The sequence below is a fragment of the Epinephelus moara genome, chromosome 11, assembly GCF_006386435.1.
Source record: "Epinephelus moara isolate mb chromosome 11, YSFRI_EMoa_1.0, whole genome shotgun sequence".
In the NCBI taxonomy this organism is placed as follows: Eukaryota; Metazoa; Chordata; class Actinopteri; order Perciformes; family Serranidae; genus Epinephelus; species Epinephelus moara.
The window spans coordinates 3,693,115-3,712,490 of NC_065516.1; the positions used below are offsets into that span (position 1 = coordinate 3,693,115).

General features: G+C 39.1%; 1 protein-coding gene across 1 annotated transcript in view; it reads left to right on the forward strand.

Moving 5' to 3' along the window:
- Positions 1-19,370, forward strand: part of nrn1a (neuritin 1a) — a 544,743-nt gene extending 525,373 nt beyond the window's left edge. The window contains exons 2-3 of the mRNA XM_050056531.1: positions 9,436-9,583; positions 15,549-19,370. Coding sequence (XP_049912488.1) covers positions 9,436-9,583; positions 15,549-15,777 — 377 coding nt within the window. The 3' untranslated portion in view covers positions 15,778-19,370. The remainder of the gene's footprint in view (positions 1-9,435; positions 9,584-15,548) is intronic.
- Positions 19,371-19,376: the final 6 nt, after the last annotated feature.

Below are 19,376 nucleotides of genomic sequence, written 5' to 3' on the forward strand. Positions count from 1 at the left end.
TGCTGCACAAATATTCAAAAAGACGTCTTTAGAGCTATATGCATTCTAAAGTAACTCTTGTGCAGAACATTCTCAGCAGTGATTTAAAAATCAATGTTTCATAGATTGTTGTGAAATGGTCGAAATTTGTATATCTTTTTAGAGTATTTTTACGCGCGAAAATGGCCTCGTGTGTGTCGGAGGTGGGTGTGTCTGCTGGAAGCTACAACACGCTGCTTTTGGCATCGATGCACTGCAGGCAACAGTGTGTGTGTGTGTGTGTGTGTGTGTGTGTGTGTGTGGAGGTGGGGTGAATGAGTGCGAGCGTGCCTGATGGGAGGCGTGAACGAAAAATGCTGTGCGCGTCCCCGTTTAATGTGCGCGTGATGGGACTGTCCTGGTTTCAATGAAAAAAACACAAACAAAAATAACAACAAATAAATAGAGATACATATAAATAAAAGCTGGAGGGAGGATGAAAATATATATATTTTCAAAAGGGCGGAATAAAAAATAAAAATAAAAAGATCACGTGTTTTTTGGGGGATGAAAATGGAGCAGGTGATGAAATAACACGTAAACAAAATCTACAAAAATAATTAGAAATTTGTAGTTATTTCATTTAAAGAATGTGAGTTTAAAACGCTGCTTTTGGACACAAGAAATAAACAAAGATACTGAAACTGTTAAATTTCTGTTTCGTATTAAATATTTATTAATTTAAAACAGCCCCGGGGAAACATAATTCAAATGTCAGATTTTTGTTAATAAAAGCGGATTAAATGAATGAAACACTGGGGTTATTATATGTGGGGTTCATTCATGGATTTTGTGGTGACCTTGTCTGGAGCTGATTGGCCCGTTTGGCTGAATAATAAAATAATAATAACAATAAACATACGTGCTGCAGAGAGGAAGCGCTGCAAGTTTGAGATGATGTAATGCCACCTCCATACAGTGGCAGAGAGACACCGGGAGACACATTGGAGAGGGAGAGAGGTAGAGGAGGGGGTGTCTCTCTCTCATTAATCCATACACATTAAATATTAGAATAATAATAATATTAAACAAACATGATTATAATTTAAAATATCAAACAACAGGATTATGCAAGGAAAAAAATATATTCACAAGGACAAAAATATAAAGTATTTACTGTTTAATATATATTTAATTCAGGAATATAAAAAATACAACAATAATAATAAAATACATTCGAGGAATGATTTACAAAGTGTAGTAAGTGTTAAAGGATAAAAAAAAATGCAGCTTTAAGACACATTCAGAATATTATGTAAATATTAATTTGATGTTACAGTGATATCATTTACTATAAAAGGTCCAAGACGCACTGCTGAGCAATAGATTCCATTAAAACTACAATAGAAACATTAAAGGAATACTGCAGACCACAATATATGAATATGTGATACCACAGAATAAAATACAGTATGTGATGAGTCATTATAGACTCACTACAACAGTCCCAGGGGGAATATTACTGCAGATTTACTACAATATAGAGAATTATAAAGGTCACCTTGAAGTCACAGTGTAGAATCACATACAGTAAATAACTCTGGATTTCTGTCCTTTTTTTTTTTTTCTCTCCATATTTTAGACTTTTGGTGTTCATGTGGATTTTATGATGAGACTGATGAAATCCTTGAACCTCAACATATAAACAATATTACACATATTTGATGGGATAATTTAAGTAATATCATATGAATAATATAACAGAAATACAAAATACAAACAGATCAAAAAACGAAAGTTTTATACTAGATTGATATTGACCTATAATAAATACAGGAACAGTAAAGTTGTAATATTAATAGAAAAGTGTATGGTTTCATGGGAATATTGTAGGTGAAAAAAGGAATACTGTAATTCAATAGTGACTCCAGTGAGCACCAAACATGTTTGAATGTCTCCATGAGAATATTGAATACCACTGGTACAAACAATAACTTTAAGAATACACTGTAAAATATCTGACTGTACATTCACAGTAAGTTACTGGCTACTAGTTGCATTACTTTCCCAGTAAGTTACTGTATCATTTTTATAGTAAATTATTGTGAAATGACAGCTGTATACTGTGATCTAACAGTAGTTATACCTGCATGTTACTGTGATTTAATAGTATGCTTTTGTAAAATTACTAGATTTGATTGTAACTTCACAGTTGCATCCCATTACAATATTGTGATATAACAGTAAGTTCCTGTAAAACTGTATTTAACTGTAACTTTACAGTTTATGTACATTGGATTACTGTGATTTTGCAGTATGTAAAATTGAAATAATCCAGTTGTAGTCTTTAAGGTGATAAAAAATTATTGTAACCTTCTGGAAATAATTCACAGTATACCATTACTTTTTCTACACCTACCAAACTGTATATATACTATATATATATATTTATATATATAAATATATAAATATATATATATATATATATATATTTATATATATATATATACATACATACAGAGATAGCTGTCAATGGCCACAGTGTTGTGAAATGGTCACAGTTTGGTAGGTGTAGAAAAAGTAATGGTTTGGGTTAAAATAAGTTTGTTCCATTACTTGAGTTATGTAGCATACGTTCAAATAAGTAAATGCTGACTTTTGGTTTCACATGAGACATGAACATTGTATGACCCATCCATTCAGCCCTCAATTTATAATGACTGTGTTGTTCTTTATACTTTTGACTTTTTTTTAAACTAATAACAATATGATGCATGTGCTAGTTCCAATTGTCTAATTAAATATGATCATAGGCTACAATCAATAAAACAACACAGGACTTTTAGTAGAAAAAGAGTCAATGACAGACTCAGGATGTTTGAAGGGCAGGGACGAAAAGGAAAAAAAGGGCACCTACTGCGTGACATGGGGACAAGAGGGCAGGCAAAAGGGCACATCCGCTCATTTTCATCCAATAGGGCACATCGTCTTGTTTTGATCACTCAAGAGGGCAGGCAAAAGGGGCCATCCTCTCGTTTCCACCACTCAAGAGGGCAGACAAAAGGGCATATCCGCCCGTTTTCATCATTCAAGAAGGCAGCTGATAGGGCACATCCTCTCATTTTCGCCACTCAAGAGAGCACTTTAGCTTGGCGTTTTCAACCGAGGTGGCACCAAGGGGGGCGGTCGCCCCCTGAGTCCATCAGTGAAATGAGTACTTCTGTAGTATCCCTGCTTTTACCTCAGTAAAGGATTTAATTACTTCTCCCACCACCTCTCTTTGTTGCTCTTAAACTGGCTTATCTGTTTTTTTTTCTAAGTTGCCATGATTAATTTATTGATGCATTTTAGCTCTTAATGGGATATATGTGTTGTCAGAGTGGTTTATTTATTTTCTCAAGTTGCAGTATGTTGACCTCTGTTGTCCACTGCAGATAAACCCCTGCCATGTTACTAGCAGGTCAGTAATGTGCTATAAGGCCACTTTAAAGAAAAAACATCACTGATTTTAAAAATCAACGAGTGTTTCAGGGTGTCGATAGTACTGCTGCACATATGAAAAGTGACTCAAGTGAGGTCACTTGAGTCAGTGTCAGTTACGTCTGACTGCTACTACATTTGAAAATTAGAAAAAAAAAATCTGGATGTTATTATTTTGGCTCGGTTTAGGAGAAGATGATGGTTTGGGTGAAAGGAAGTATGTTCGCTACGTAACTGAAGTCCCATACGTAACACAATTTACAGTTAAGTTGCGTCAGTAAACCTCAGTTAACATAACTCAACATTAACTTTAGGTTTAACACGAGGCAAAACAGCAGCCTCCTGGGAAAATGTCCTGTGTTTGATCCATCCGTCCACCCTGACCTCATCCCTACGAAGACCTGACTTCCTCCTTTGCTCCCGTCATAATCAACGCAGCCATTAGAGGTCGCTAACAAAAAGCATAAAGACGGGTGATAAAAGGCTGCTTGTACAGAGGATGGGGAGGAGAGTCTCACATTTACAAAACATTTCACCAACCTGATGACTTGATGACATCAAATTAGTGTTTTCATTTGTCGTTAAGTTGGTGAAGATGTTTCTTTGTTTGCGTGTGTCTGTTTGCATATGTTTTCGTAATTTGCAGTGTGCTGAGCTCTCAGTACCACCAGACAGAACACCTCTGGGCCTTTCCCAAACCACCTTTGCACCCTTTTCCTACCTACTTTCACTTCGTTTCTGCAGTCTGCCACATTGGGTGCTATCCTAAACCAATGAGTGGGGAATGGGAGTGCACTCTGAAACCCTCTTATGGCGGGCGTGCACTGATGCCGCCTTACTGACCATGAGCAACTCAGAACTGCACTAGTCATGGAAGTAGCTCTGTATAAATAAAGTTCCATGTGACAAACCCTACAAATATAAGCTGCTCAAACTAAGACAGACATTCATATTGTCATATAGACATTAACATCTTAAAGGTTACACTGTATTTAGGATCAAATATATCCTTAGGACACCGTCACATTCATTTGATTGCAGTGTTGTATATTTACAATGTTACTAAAACCAAGCAGCTTAAAAACAACAGAGTGAAAACCAAGGGGATAATTACAACAAAAAAAGAAATAGAAAAAAGAAATGCCACATTATTCATTTCTCTTTATGAAAAAAGGATAAGAGGTAATTCAGGTAAACAACAGCAGCACATACAGATCAAATGTAAGTGCTATAAATACATATGAATCACATAAAATGGGATTAAGTTTTATTTTTCTTCATGTTTATGAAAAGTTACATCAGTTCTCTTTCTATTTATCCCCTACACCTTAATTAAGAGTGCTTCATAGTTACACTCTGCTAGAGTTGAAGTGAGGAGATTCCAGTTTTGGAAAGGCTCACCTGAATCTCCTACTGAACTGTTTGTGGCTGACTGTGGTGCATTGTGGGTAATGCAGGTGGCCGGTTTTGACAAGGACAAAGAACATTCATTCATACATTTTCCATAACCACTTATCCTCTTGAGGGTCGTGGGGGCTGGAGCCTATCCCAGCCAACATTGCTGACATTTTACTTTTTGTTTTTAATGATCTGTCATGAGTCTGACCAATTCTATAAGAGTCTGATGATAAATCACTGGAGTGCTCCTTTAAACTGACATATAATAGGAGTAATATTGAGATTCCATAGGAAACATGTTGCAGAGGTATATCCCATAAAGTTCAACCTCAATATGAATCTATTATTGGGTAACTGACGCTCATGATAACGCCAATAGGAGCAGAAATAGTCATGATACTATTTATTTGTTGTTTTTATGATAGTATTTATTTGAAGTGTTGCGGTTTTGATGAATGGATTTGTTCCCCTCATCCTCCTTTAACAGCCGTGTCTCGTCCTACACGTCATGCTGTGTTAGTCCACAGTTTGATGGAGTGGAACCGGACAGCAGGCGTGTTATTATCCAAACCAATCAATCAGCCCGATCCCCTGCTTAACGAACCACGCACACACACACACACACACCACACACTGAGTTAACAGAGGTCATGTAAAGGGAGTGTGTGTGTCATGTTGGTGTATGTGAGTGGATGAGGGTGGTGGTGGGGGTGGAGGTGTATCCGACTGGAGACTCGTAGTGTGTTTTATAGTTGAGTTCTCTCTCTGTTAAAGTGAATGGGGGAGGAGACTGACACCATAACAGCTGTTTAAACACACAACCACCATATACACAGAGAAGACAAATATACAGGTTGACGTCATGATGTTTGGTATTTTGGACGTTTTTCATTCAAGGAAACAAAAAAAGGATGTTTCATGTTTTTGCATTTGAAATATCTGAATATGCCACATTGTAAAAACCACATGCTCCTCCATGACATTTAAAATGCTGTTTAATGTATGTCTGACTGCATGTGCCCACATGGGAATTTAACATGGGAATTGTGCTTCAATGTTAATTTAAACAAGGTCTACATGTGATTAATTCACATGTACTTTATTTGTACAGTAAAAACAGAACAAAACAGACCAAACATATATTCCAGTTGCCAGTTTATTAGGTAGACCAAGCTTAAATTAATGCAGTCTAATACAGTAGTTTGTTGTAGTTTGTGTTGAAAATTTTTCAGAGAGATTGAACTGTACAGTCCATCCTGGAGAATGTAGTCTGTGATGCTGTGATAGCAAAAGATTTTCACTCTAAACTCATCACGTATCACTGCTTGGTCAGTGGACTTTTATGTCTACATATGAAAAGCTAGGTATCCTGAGTGCGTCCGTTATTGATGTTGGGGACTCCTGTTACATGCATTGTGTCTTTTCAAAATATACAGTTTCGGATTCTTAGATGCATACAGTCTCTTTCAAAATAAACTTACAACGTAAAACACCTTGTATTAACATTTATTTCCTTGTGCAACAAAGGTTAGGTTTAGAGAAAGACATCATGTATGGCTCAACATTCATACAAGAGGCAAACATGGGCCTCCATCCATCACCCCACCTGCCCGCCCTATAAGGACTTTCCAGCTCCTTAAATTGCGCTGCTGTCTGGTGGCGATTCAAATTGAGACTGCTCAATGGCAAAACATACCACTATGAAAGGATACGTGTTTCTTGTCAGTGTGGAGTCTTCCAGAGGAAATATTGAGCGTTAAGAACTTAATTTCCTGCATACTGGTGAATTTTAATGCAGCAGTGTGGGCCCTCACTGCATCAGTCTATGGTGGAAATGTCTTTAATTTCACCAAAATAAAAGTCCTCTCCTACTTTCATGTTTCGTTTGGGGGAACAAATGCACATGTTGTGAATGGGTAGTGGGATATGTCCCCTGCATCCCCCTGAAATCCACCCCGAGTAGATCATATAAATTAAGGGTAACATAAAGTAACGTAAAATGTGTCACATTAACACTGAGGAGGTTCCAAAAAACAGAATTTAATCAAGAGCCAAAGTTTCGTGTCACATACTGTCCACCAGCCTCCATTCAAAAATTAACTGTTAATCTTAAAAGCTCCAACATGACACTGAGGTTGTCTGTTAAAAATGTAAACTAGATGAGATATAAAAATATGTTATGTCATAATTACAAATTATTGCAGTTAACAACCGCAGCTGCTATTTGTTTTTGCAACCAATTTGCCAAACATTAAATTGCTTTTGGACGATTCTGGAAGACGACGGATCACATTCAATGTGACGTCTTTAAATGTTCATTGCTAACATTTTTCATGTCCTTCACGTGGAGACTATTGTACAACTGATGGGATAGTTCATATTTGTTGAAGTGGGGTTGGATGAGGTTCTTATCCATAGTCAGTGTATTACATATAGTAGATGTCAGTCGGCCAGCCTCTCCTCAGGCAGGAGTCCGACATGGAAGATAAGCAATGCACTGTTGTGGATGGAGAAAACAGCAAAACGTATTTTAGCCTCCTAAAAAAATCAATATCAGTTTGAGTGCACACTATATTGAGAATATTTTAACTGCTTTACCTTTCCATCAGACAGCCCATTTCAACAGGGAAGCCATTAACAGCTTCAGTTCCCCATCTATGCTCTCCTCAAAGCCACCAGACTCCATTCACAAAAACAGCAATTTAAGCTCCCTGAGCACAGGAGCTGTGGGTCTACTGCTGCCTTGAACCATTATTTTGTTTGTGTTATTGTGTGATTTTGGTAAATCCAAACTATACACTTTAAATGCCAAAGTCATGCAAAAACACAAACAAAATAACTATTCCATGCAGCAGTAGACCAGCAGCTCCTGTGTTCAGCGATGTTAAAACACTGTTTTTCTCAGTGGAGTCTGGCTTTGAAGAGAGCAATGTAATGGTTTAAATTTCCCACTGAAAATCACTGTCTGACAGAGGGTTAAGTGGTGCCAGTGTGTAGTTGCTTCAGAGGAATTAGATAAGGAATTGTTCTCTCCAGTTTCCTGATTTAGTTTGTGACTTTTGGCTCCTGGAGCTTGTAGTTACTTTGCAGCTCGACTTTGGAACATCCTCCCACAACAAGTCTCTTAAAACTTATGTGTTTTGGCTATTCTTTAATGTTTAGTTAATATTTTGTGAGTTGTGCACTTCTTATTGCCCTTTAAAGCACTTTGTAACTACTGTTTTGAAACCTCCTGCAAACCTACATCCTCAGATGAAGACATTACATTTTGAGTTTGCTGTACCTTATACTTCATTCTTCTTAACTTAGATCTGTTGTCCTTGCTTGAGGATGCTTTTTTGTGCCATATAGTGGTAGCAAAAACACTAATCCATGTAAGAACAAGATGGCGGCCAACTCTGCAAAGTCAGCCTTCAGCCAATCCCGACACAAAAGTGGACAAGGTACAAAACCTGGTCAAATATTATGGTTGATCCTTGTTTATTTATTTATTTAGGTTTGTAGTTTGATATGACATAGAAATATGACCAATTTTATCAAAAGTAACAAGCTATGACCCTGTTAATTCGTATTTGTTTGAGGAAACTGGGACTTTATCATCGTCTCATTTTAGGATGTTGGGACTTTATTATTGTATTATTAGAGCATTTCACACAGGCCAGTGAGGTGTGACAGACTGTTCCTACAGACAAAGGACATTCCCAGTTTGAAGTATGGAAAATTCATACAGAGTTAAAGAACTAACAAATCACGTAGGTATGTTGCATTATTTGCAATTTAGTTATGCACAGCCATGTTCAGGCATTGAAATAGACAGTCTTATACTTTAATACACACTTGTGACATTAAAAATAAACCCAATGTTCCCACATGAGGACATCTTTTTTTTTCACTCACTGTTTAAAGACAGTGTTTAGTTTTTTATACTTATCAGGTCCTACTAATCCCAGATAGCTCAGAAAAAATTAAAAATGCACACTAAACAAAAGCTGAGGTCTCAGGGGGGTATGTACATGTGGCACATGTATATGTTGGAAAGCTGATTGACCAAAACTCTCTCTGTAGATTTTACATTTATAAATGTGTGAATAAGCCCACATTTGTGGAAAACAACCGCTTATTTATGCAGAAACACGTCATGTTTTTTGTCACATATGTACTTCACCAGCCTCGACATTAACCTCACACAGGCTGAAATAAAAACAAAATGGGTTTTTTCTCATAAAATGCTCAACAAACCTTAATCAAAAGTAAATTAAAGTAAATTATCCCAAAACTTTCCTTTAGTTTGAGGAAATAATAATACCTGGTAACCAAAGTCCGTGTCATAAAAAAAACCTTCCAAACAGAAGGTGTAAAGTTGTAGGAAACTGATGAATAAACTCTCTGATAAAACTGTATCTTATACAGGAAAGGTGGTCCTGATGTTTTGTTGTTCGTCCAATAGGAAAACAGAACAGATGTGGCCAATCAGAGGCCTTTTTTCTGCAAGAAGGCATCAAACAGAGAAGTTTATTGTGATTATCTGTAAAGTAAAATCCCCCACCCCCCTCCTTTTTTTCCATCCATCTCTTCCTCTCCCTCCTCTTCCACCTGCAGTCTCTGTGTTGCAGACGGTGCTGGTCAGTGCTGGTCAATGTGACTCCGTGTTTAAAGGTTTCTCAGACTGTCTGCTTCAGTTGGGGGAGAACATGGCCCACTATCCCCAAGACCTGGACGACAGGCAGAACCTGCACCAGATCTGCCGGTATGTTTAAACACACCTGTGCATGTTCACAGGGCGGACATGTTATGATCTCACCTGCAGAAACATGTTAAAGATGGTCTCACCATCAGGACGAGGTGGTTGACAGACTGGGGCTAAATGGGTGGAGTTTCCCAGCATGCCATGAGACAATGTGTTTAAGGTCATAAGCCGAGGAAAAGTGTGTTTAAATGTGTTCTAAATCACTTGTTACCCATTACACAGTGATCAATGTTTATATATTTTACAATGATTCTAATTGGTTACAGTTAATGTTGTGGTAAACATTACTATGAGCTTAGTTGTACACACAGTTAGTGAGCTCCACCTGAGTGTCTCACGAAAAGTTGTGCTGAGGTGAAATAAAGAGCACCTCTTGGTTCAGTGTTAATCTCTTTGCCCTGTTCTAGCTACAGAGAAACCTAAACCTGCCAAAATATTTTTATGTAATTCAATGAAACTGAAAAGGGCATTTTGTAAAATATGCACTCAATGTTTTATGTTTAATGACATAGAATTAACTACTCAAACAGCAAAAAAGTTACGCTGAACTGCCATAAAATTGATGTCAGACAGGAGTCATGTGACACATTTATTTTGTGCCTGGTGTACTCAAAACCTTTATATTACTGTAATGTACTAAACTAAAAGTTTTGAGTTAAGTGAGCGAATTAGGGTTTACAGTGTGATAGTGCACAAATGTAGCGGAGTAAACTGTACAATGTTTCCCTCTCAGATGTAGGGGAATAGAAGTAAAATGTAGAAGAAAATGGAAATAAAGTGTAAGTACAGTATTTGAGTAAATGTATTTAACTTTCCACCACTGCTGTAAAAAAAAGCACATACAGAGTACAAACAGACAAAATTGTTTTATTTCCATGCAACTGCAGCCTGTTTATTCAATTACCTTTTCTCTTTCAACACATCATTTTTAGATTTTTTTTTTTTTTGCAATTTCTGACATATTCAATTATATTTTCTCTTTTAATCCCTTTTTTAAACATATTTTCACTATTTGTGAAGTCTAAGGATATATTTTCTCTTTGAATGCCTAATTTAAAAAAAAATATTTTTGTGATTAGTGACATATTCAATTCATTTTCTCTTTTAATACCAATTTTTTTTTTTTTTAGTATTTTTTACTATTTGTGACATATTCGTTATATTGTTTCTTCTACTGCCTAATTTTCAAAAATGTTTTTGACATTTATGACATATTCAATTTTTTTTAACAAACATTTTTCAAAAAATGTTTTTGCTATTTGTGACATGTGACATCAGCTGTGAGTCTCAGTGATGCTCACCTAATTCTTGATCTTATAGAGAAAATAATATGAGTGATTTAGCTGCAGACCCTGAGGGGGAAACTGAGATTTGAGGGTGTAGTTGGTGGAGTGTGCATATGTGCAAGGCAGTGCGTGTGTGTGTGTGTGGGTGTGGGGGGTAGCCATCTGAACCCCCTCAAACACACACACATGCACACACACACACACACACACCTCCTTTTATCCCCATTTTCACCCCACCACCCAAACCGGGTGGGCACCAGATGGCACGCTGCGGCAAGAAGCCCCCACCCCTTCACACACACACACGTACACACACACACACACACACTCATGATTTTTTAATTCAGTGACAGCTCCATCACAGTGGTGTTGAGGCGTGGCAGGTGGGACGGGTTAATACTCACGCGCGCACACACACACACACACACACACACACACACACACACACACACACACGTTAATTGCTCAGAGATGTAGCATCGACACGACTCGGTTCAGGAGGTCAACATCAATAAGAGCAGATTGGAAGATTGGATTAGATACGCTGTGAGAGCGTGTGTGTGTGTGTGTGTGTGTGTGTGTGTGTGTGTGTGTGTGTGTCAGCAGGCTGGTGTCATCTTTACATTAACTGGGAGGAGGATGGAAGAAAAAAGATGAACAGATGAGAGATGGAGACAAAAAGGAGCAAGGGGGAGCTCAGAAAAGACAAAGAACATGGGGGGATTCAAGATTAAATGTAAAAAAAAAAAAGGGAAAAAGGAAGAATAATGAGGGCAAAGAGGAAGTAAGAGAGGAAAAGGAGAAAATAGGGAGGAGGATTCAGTATGAATAAAACATACCAGCAAAGAATCGAGAGGAGGGAAGAGAGGACTGGCAACAATAAAAGAAGAGAAGAAGAGGATGAAGGAAGGAGGGAAATAAGGGAAGAGACAAAAAGAAGGGCAGAAAGGAGGATGGGAAGAGGGAGCAAGGGATGGTACAAAAGAGGAATAAAAAGGTAGTAAACAACAGGAAAAAAGGAAAAGAAGAGAGGAGGAAAAAAGGGGTGAGGAAGTAAGGAAGCAAGGGAAAAAGGAAGGATGATGGGTGGTCAAACGTCAGTGGTCGTTGGACCCATCCACTCACCCTACTTGGACTTTTTGCCCCCCTTAACTTTTATTGTTCTCTGGCCACATTTCCCCCTGATGCCGTCAGGCCCTGTTACACACTAATGGCCACCTTATCATACCGACGTAAAGGACGGCTTTTCTCGTCAGTGTCTGACGTGGAAGTCACTGCCAAAGTGCTGGTATTCTATGACTTCGGAATGACACCTGGTTGCTGACCTGGTTAATATCTGCATTTCTGCAGGACCTTTAGGCAACAGGACAAGATTTTGGTATTGGAAGCGTTCTGGCTTTTGTTTGTAGTCAGAGTCAAACCGGTCTCTTTCCCAATTTGTCAATACTGTGCCTTGGTCAGCGCCCCTCCGCCTCAGATACCAAGACACAGAGGCACCCTTTTTCAGCAGTAGCCTTTAAGATGCACTGGGCAGTGGCATTTTTCAACATTCCCGAGCAACTGCTGCAGAGAGCGAGAGAGTCTGCATAGGGCAGGTGGAAGTGGAAGTGTATGGGCCAAACAAACTCTGGACTTTCACTCATCATGTCATGTGATGTAACATGACATTAGTAACAAAAGCATAAATTAACATGCCATCCCTGAATGTCCAAAACTGATGTTGGAGGGGTACCAGGGCATCATAGGTGACATTTAGGGCCACTGACCAACACATTTGCTGAAATTAAATCTCAGAACCCTTCAGCTATCATCTGACCACAATTTAGCTCTACATTAGCTTTTTAAAAAAACTATATCTGCATTGATAAAGAGATGTGTGCTTATAGAGATACATGAAAGACGAAGTCTTGGCCTAGATATCTGCTGGCTGCACCAGATCTCCAGAAATATTGGCCATTGCTTTCAGAAGTTTATCACTGTCAGACTGAAAGCTGTTGGGTTCTCAGATTGGTTAAAGTTGAAGTACTTTATAAACTGTTGTTTACAGAAAACAATGCATCGTCTACAAACTCAATAAGTTTTTATGTACAAAACATTTGCAAACTAGTTCTCACATGAATGTATAATGCAAAAGCACAACATTTCCCTCTGAGATGTAGTGGGGTAGAAGCGTAAAGTAGCAGAAAATTTTAGCACCTTCACGTATCCTCATACAACGGTTTGTATTAGCACCCGAGAGATGGCATTTAATCGTTACATACTTAATGTAAATTTACATACTTAACACAGTTACATAGATATAGTAACATAGTAATGTTACGTAGGTTAATTTAGGAAGAGACATGTTGACAATGTACCTTGTTTCTCACGGAACATAAACAATGGTCTCCTTAGGGAAAGTCCTGTGTTTGTTTGACCCATCCACCACCAAACCCATCTCCTTTCTACTCCCTCTATGTACAAAATTAGATACAGTATGTTCTTGTAGCTGCCACCGTTGTCATACGTCCATACATCCTTTACGGTGTCATAGATATATCCAAATGATGGCACTAGAAGGCAGCGTCAAAAGTTCTCTGGTGGTACTGCTCCATTTAGTCCATATCCATAAGCTTTCAGAAGACGTGCACAAATATGGACGACATGAATGCAGAGCATGGACAGAAGGCTCTGTCCATGTCCATATACAAATCTAACATTAAACATAAATGAGCCCATAGATGGAATTTCGTTCTTTATACTACTTCCTTCTTTACTCCCATCAGTGCATTGATCACATGATCACAGCCCTCCAGATTACATGGGTTATATACAAATTCTGGTGCATTACGTTTTGTAAGAACAGTGCATGAGAACAGCGTGACCAAGTACAGTACCACCACTGTTTGCCTCGTACTTGGAGGACTCTTGTCTCATTTGACCCTTCACTTAGCCCCGCCCCTTTGCAATGGTCCGACATGTAACTAAACGTTGTGGCAAAGCAGACCTCCTGTCTACTTTTGTAAACTGAAACTATTTCCCTCAGCTGAAACAAAGCTTTATTTACTTGAATTTCACAGATAAGAAACAAGAAACCGTAAAGACAATAAAGCCTCCACAAAAATAGCATTTTAAATCTTGTGTGTGATTTGTCCTTCTGTGATTTATACTTGGGGATTTATCCTGGCTTCATATGAGCAGAGGAAAACTCCGCTGGTCGCTACTCTAATTTATACAATGTAAAATGCAATAGGCTTGTGCTAATAATGTTAGCATATTGTACTGTGTTTGTCTGGCAAACGTGTTTAGTATACAACAGAGATGGGGGACTCGAGTCACATGACTTGACTCGAGTCAGACTCGAGTCGCAAATATGATGACTTGAGACTTGCTTGACTAACGTTAATAATTTGACTTGATAATTTGACTTGGGATGGATGACCCGAAAGGACTTGGCTTTAATTCAATATTAAAGGCACGCTAAGCACCATTGGGCATCACTTCTGTTTACGTTCAACGATGTTATCAAACACAACGGAGCTAGCTCACCACAGCACAAAATATTTTATAGCAGGGACTTGACTTGACTTGCGTGAGACTTGAAGGTAAAGACTTGAGACTTCCATGTGACTTGCATATGTGTGACTTTCCCCCATGTCTGGTATACAACAGTTGTTTTGTCAGTGAACCTTGTGAGTTGTAATGAAGCTGAATTTCGTAACGTTACCTTTGTTAAATGCTGCTGTTGTCCGTGGCTTCATATGAGTAGAGAGAAAGTTCACTGGCGGCTAGGCTAATTTATACAATGTAAAATGCCATAGGCTTATGCTAAAAACATTAGCATGTTGTATTTGTGGGTAAAATGTATCCAGCAAAAGACAAATGCTTATTCTATGAATGCTGTGACTTACAGTGCAGCCGATTTGTGTACTTGTGTTTGAAATTGTCTCTGTTAAGCCATGTCTAATTTGTGTTTTGGGTGTGTTTTTGAATCAACTGAACTTTACAGCACTTCAGAGAAACCCCACTGCCAACTAGTGTTTTGGAGGTGTAACTGCAGAGTGACACAGACACACCACCGCACAAGTATAAATGCTCACAACGGCTAGGCCACGTGCATAGGCTACAGAGTAGGGTCTGCTGCACAAGTATAAATCTCGCTTAAGTCTTAATTTCTACAGGCTTTGCTCCCTGAGTAGAATTCATTTGATTTGGTTATGAAAAGGCCTAAATAAATACAACAACGTCAGAGTGGTGATAAGACCCGTACTTATACCACTTATATCTTTATTTGGAGCATGATGACAGCCACAAGTTTAGAAATGAGCTAAAAGTAGCTAAACTAATAAATCAACTATCATGTAATTTCCAGGGGAAAAAAGGAAAAGACATGATCACTTGAATGTAGTATTTTGTCTTTAGTATTTGTCTATTGGCCCAGTACTCATGGATAAAGGCAGTGTAGAAATATGCTCAGAGGCTCCACACTTGCTTTAGGTTTGTTTTACTGGAAATATGAACTTCACCGGCTGTGTCTTCATAAGCTTTTTCCTTGCTCTGTTTTCTGTGGTGCCAGATTCTGGGATGACTTCCACTCTTGGCTCTGCATCTCGACTAGATGATGCATTCAGTTTAAAACCAGCCTCCCACTGAAGTCATAAGCTTGTGGTGTTAACACTTGCTGTGTTTTCTCCTGCCAGTTACTGGGATAACTTCCACTCCTGTGCCACGACAGCGCTGGCCGACTGCCAGGAGGGAGCGACGGACCTCTGGGAGAAACTGAAAAGGGAGTCCCGCAACCTGGAGTTCCGTGGGAGTTTGTTTGAACTCTGTGGCGGCAGCAACACAGCCCCCAGATCAGCTGATGCCAGGGGCCTCGCCTTGGTCCTAACCACACTGCCCACCATACTGACTTGGCTGGCGTTTTAACAGAAAACAAGGAGAAACATAAAAAATAAATAAATAAATAACACAAAGAAGAAAAAAAGGAAAAATGAAAAAAGAAAATAGAAAAAGAGTGATAGCTCCTCTTCGATATTGAAAAAACAACTGAGTTTGAATTCATCACCAGAAAACTACACCCAAAATGGATTTTTACTACATCACTCTACGGCGGCCTGTTTTGCCTTTCTGGGACATCTGCAGGCCGTCCGCCTGGAGCGCTCATCCAATCACACGCTGACCTGACCTGGAGGTCGATAACATGAAATATTCAACACGCCGTTGAGCTGAAATGATGACAATGATGAAAATTTGATGGATCCTCGTCCGCTTACAATTGTGGAATTACACAGTATTAAAGTCAACCATGAATTATTGATGTTTAGTAGGCTAGGCCTAGACAGCACTATGTGACTGCCGAGTGCTGACACAGTATCAGGCTATATATTAGGGTTCCCATATAGCCTAAGGTACACATTCATGTGCAACACGAGGCTGAGCTTATTGCCACAAAATCAATGAGACAAGCCAAGGCTGAGAGCCCATTTCAGACCGGTCGCCTCATTTCCATCACGGACAGTTTTTCCTTTTTAAAAAATATTGCGCCAAGTTGACTGTGTTGAGCCCGGTAGATCTGATGGACTGAATGCTTGATTGTGATGTAAAATTTGTATTCTTATTGGCTGTTTATTGTGCTCAGGCTAAGGTCACACCAGCTTTTATCACCGCGGCATTTTGCACCAAAGTGAATTCAAGTTCAATCGGCAAAGTCCGTTTTGCATAATGTCCTCCTGTACAGGTAAACTTTGGTGGACTTTTAACAGGTAAATTTGTGGCATTGAAGCAAACCTGCAATGACTAACCTTTGACCCAAGCAGCATGGCTTCCAGTCAGTTTTGTGCCAGCTGTAGGCGTATTCTTAAATTTATAGTACTTTACTTTTGGTTGTTACACTGGCTAGCTTGCCCGCCCTGCTAGCTACCACATATAAAATCAATGCCACGTGAAGAAATCTTGGTCTGCTAGTTTCTGATGTGACCATAGCCTGCTTTTTCCCCACCAAACTCTGAGGTGCAGGGATGTAGGCTAGTTGAGTATAACGCCTGCTTTTCATTAACAGTTTAGACTGATGTTAAATTGCATGATTGCAGTTCAGACAGGTTCAAAACATTTCAGGAAATGAACACAAACTCCAAAAACACACACAGTAACCTTGAATCAACCTGCCTAGTAGACAGATTCATGGACCCACTGCTGCCAGTTGGGATTAAATCCCATCCCAAATCCACACCTAAGAAATTGTCAAATTGCAATCAACCCCTCTCAGGTGGCTATGTGTTCTTTAGCATCTAAAATAAATTACATGTCATTTGAACCATTTTAGCTTTTAGAACAGACCTAGATGGATAACAGTTCAGTTTAGCAACTAAACAAGATTGAGTCACTTAAATTTACAGTTCAATCTAGCTAACCTGGCCTTATCCGGTTTTGGCTACTTACAGGCTAAAACAGACAATGTTTGGGTTAGCGGCTGAATGGGATTGTGTCAGTTTGCTAACCACTTGGTTTAGCAGCCAATCCAGAATCATCAGGTTAGCTATCAGCCGCAGCATCTAAACCAGACTGATGAAAGCTAACAGTTCAGTTTAGCAGCTGGATCAGATTTAGTCAGGTTAGGCTATAAGTTTGATTCAGATAACCTTAACTAATCTGGTTTGGCTGCTAACAGTTTGGAAGCTAAAAAAAAAGGGGTCTGCCCATTGGTCCGACAGCCCATTATTCCGACAACCCATTGGTCCAACATCCCATTGTTCCGACCATATTAAACCCATTGTTCCAAAGTCCTGTTGCTCCAAAATCATCATGATGCCCTGTGGTTAAGGTCTGGTTAGGTTTAGGCACAAAAACCACTTGGTTAGGGTCAGGAAAAGATCATGGTGTGGGTTAAAATGAAAAAGAAAGTGGCAAACACATAAGCCGTGAGCCTGCTCCGCCTCAAGTCTTTCCCAGCTGACCCAGAGCCGGTCGCGGCGCACCATCAAGACAGAAATACGCCCGCCGGGAGCCGTTCAGCACCGCAGAGAGCTCCCCACACAACCCCGACCCCAATGTTAATAACAGGAGGTTATGGTGTTTCACTCTCTCCTCTCTATGACACTTGTATCTCGACCAGTAGCCTACTTTTGTTGCGTTTGCTGATCCTCTATGGTACACAAATACAGTATAGCCTAGTATAATCACATATTGGAATAACGGGACGTCGAACTAATGGGATGTCGGACCAATGACATGGACCCAAAAAAAACCCCAATGTTTATGATAACAGCTAAACTGAACTGTGTCAGGTTAGCTTACCACTTGGTTTAGCAGCTAAAACAGATAAGAACAGGTTAGCTATCAGCTCAGTTTATTAGCTAGAACAAACTGTGTCAGGTTAGCTTACCAATTGGTTTAGCAGCTAAAACAGATGAGAACAGGTTAGCTTTCAGCTCAGCTAAGCAGCTAGAACAAAGTGTGTCAGGTTAGCTAACCAATTGGCTTAGCAGCCAAACCAGATGGATGAAGACTAGCTAACAGTTCAATTTAGCAGCCAAACCAGATTAAGTCAGGTTAGCTAACGGTTAAAAAGGCTAAAACAGATCATATTTGAGTTAGCAGCTAAAGTCAGGTTAGCTAGCCACTTTGTTAAACGGCTAGACCAGATTGATTCAGGTTATTTAACATTTTAGAGGCTAAATTAGACAATGTTTGGGTTAGCAACTAAATACAATTGTGTCAGGTTTGCTAACCACTTGGTTTAGTAGCCAAACCAGATGGATGAAGACTAGCTAATAGTTAATGCTGCCTTGAAATGGAACTCATGGGTTTATACAAAACAGGAAGTCTTGAACATGAACTCATGACTTCGGAGCGCTTAGAGAATTTCAATTTACAAGGTTGTGAGTGGCACAACAGGGGCATTCATATGGAGTCTTCGCTTGGTTATAGTAACAAAGAACCATTTGAAAGCAGCATAAATTTAGCAGCCAGACAAGATTAAGTCAGGTTAGTTAACACTTAAAAAGGCTAAAACTGATAATGTTTGAGTTAGCAGCTAAACTGAATTGTGTCAGGACAGCTAACCACTTGGTTTAACAGATAAACTAGACAAGGTTAGGCTAGCTAACAGCTGAGGTCAGAAGGTACAAGATATTGAGTTGGCTTTCAGGTACGAACATTGCTAAGTTCTCCATTCAACTTAAACCCAGATAGCACACATACATCTGGCCGACATCGGCCCGATGTATCAAGTTTAGATCGTTAAGTCGTAGCATGGAGAGCGTTTGCTCATTGCCAAGACGTCGCTGAGACGTCGGCCTTTAATCGAAAATGACCACCACACGAAGTTCAAACGATCAATAAAAAGCTGCGCTCAGTAGGCGCTCCTTCATTAATATTAATATGCTTCGTTAATTACGACCTTTATTCATTTAGGTCGGACCTTTCAAACTACAACTATTTCATCATTCAATGTGAGAAATTAATGCTAACATTCAAAAATAGCTGACTGTTACCCTATTTTGTGTGTAAGTGTGCACAATGAAGAG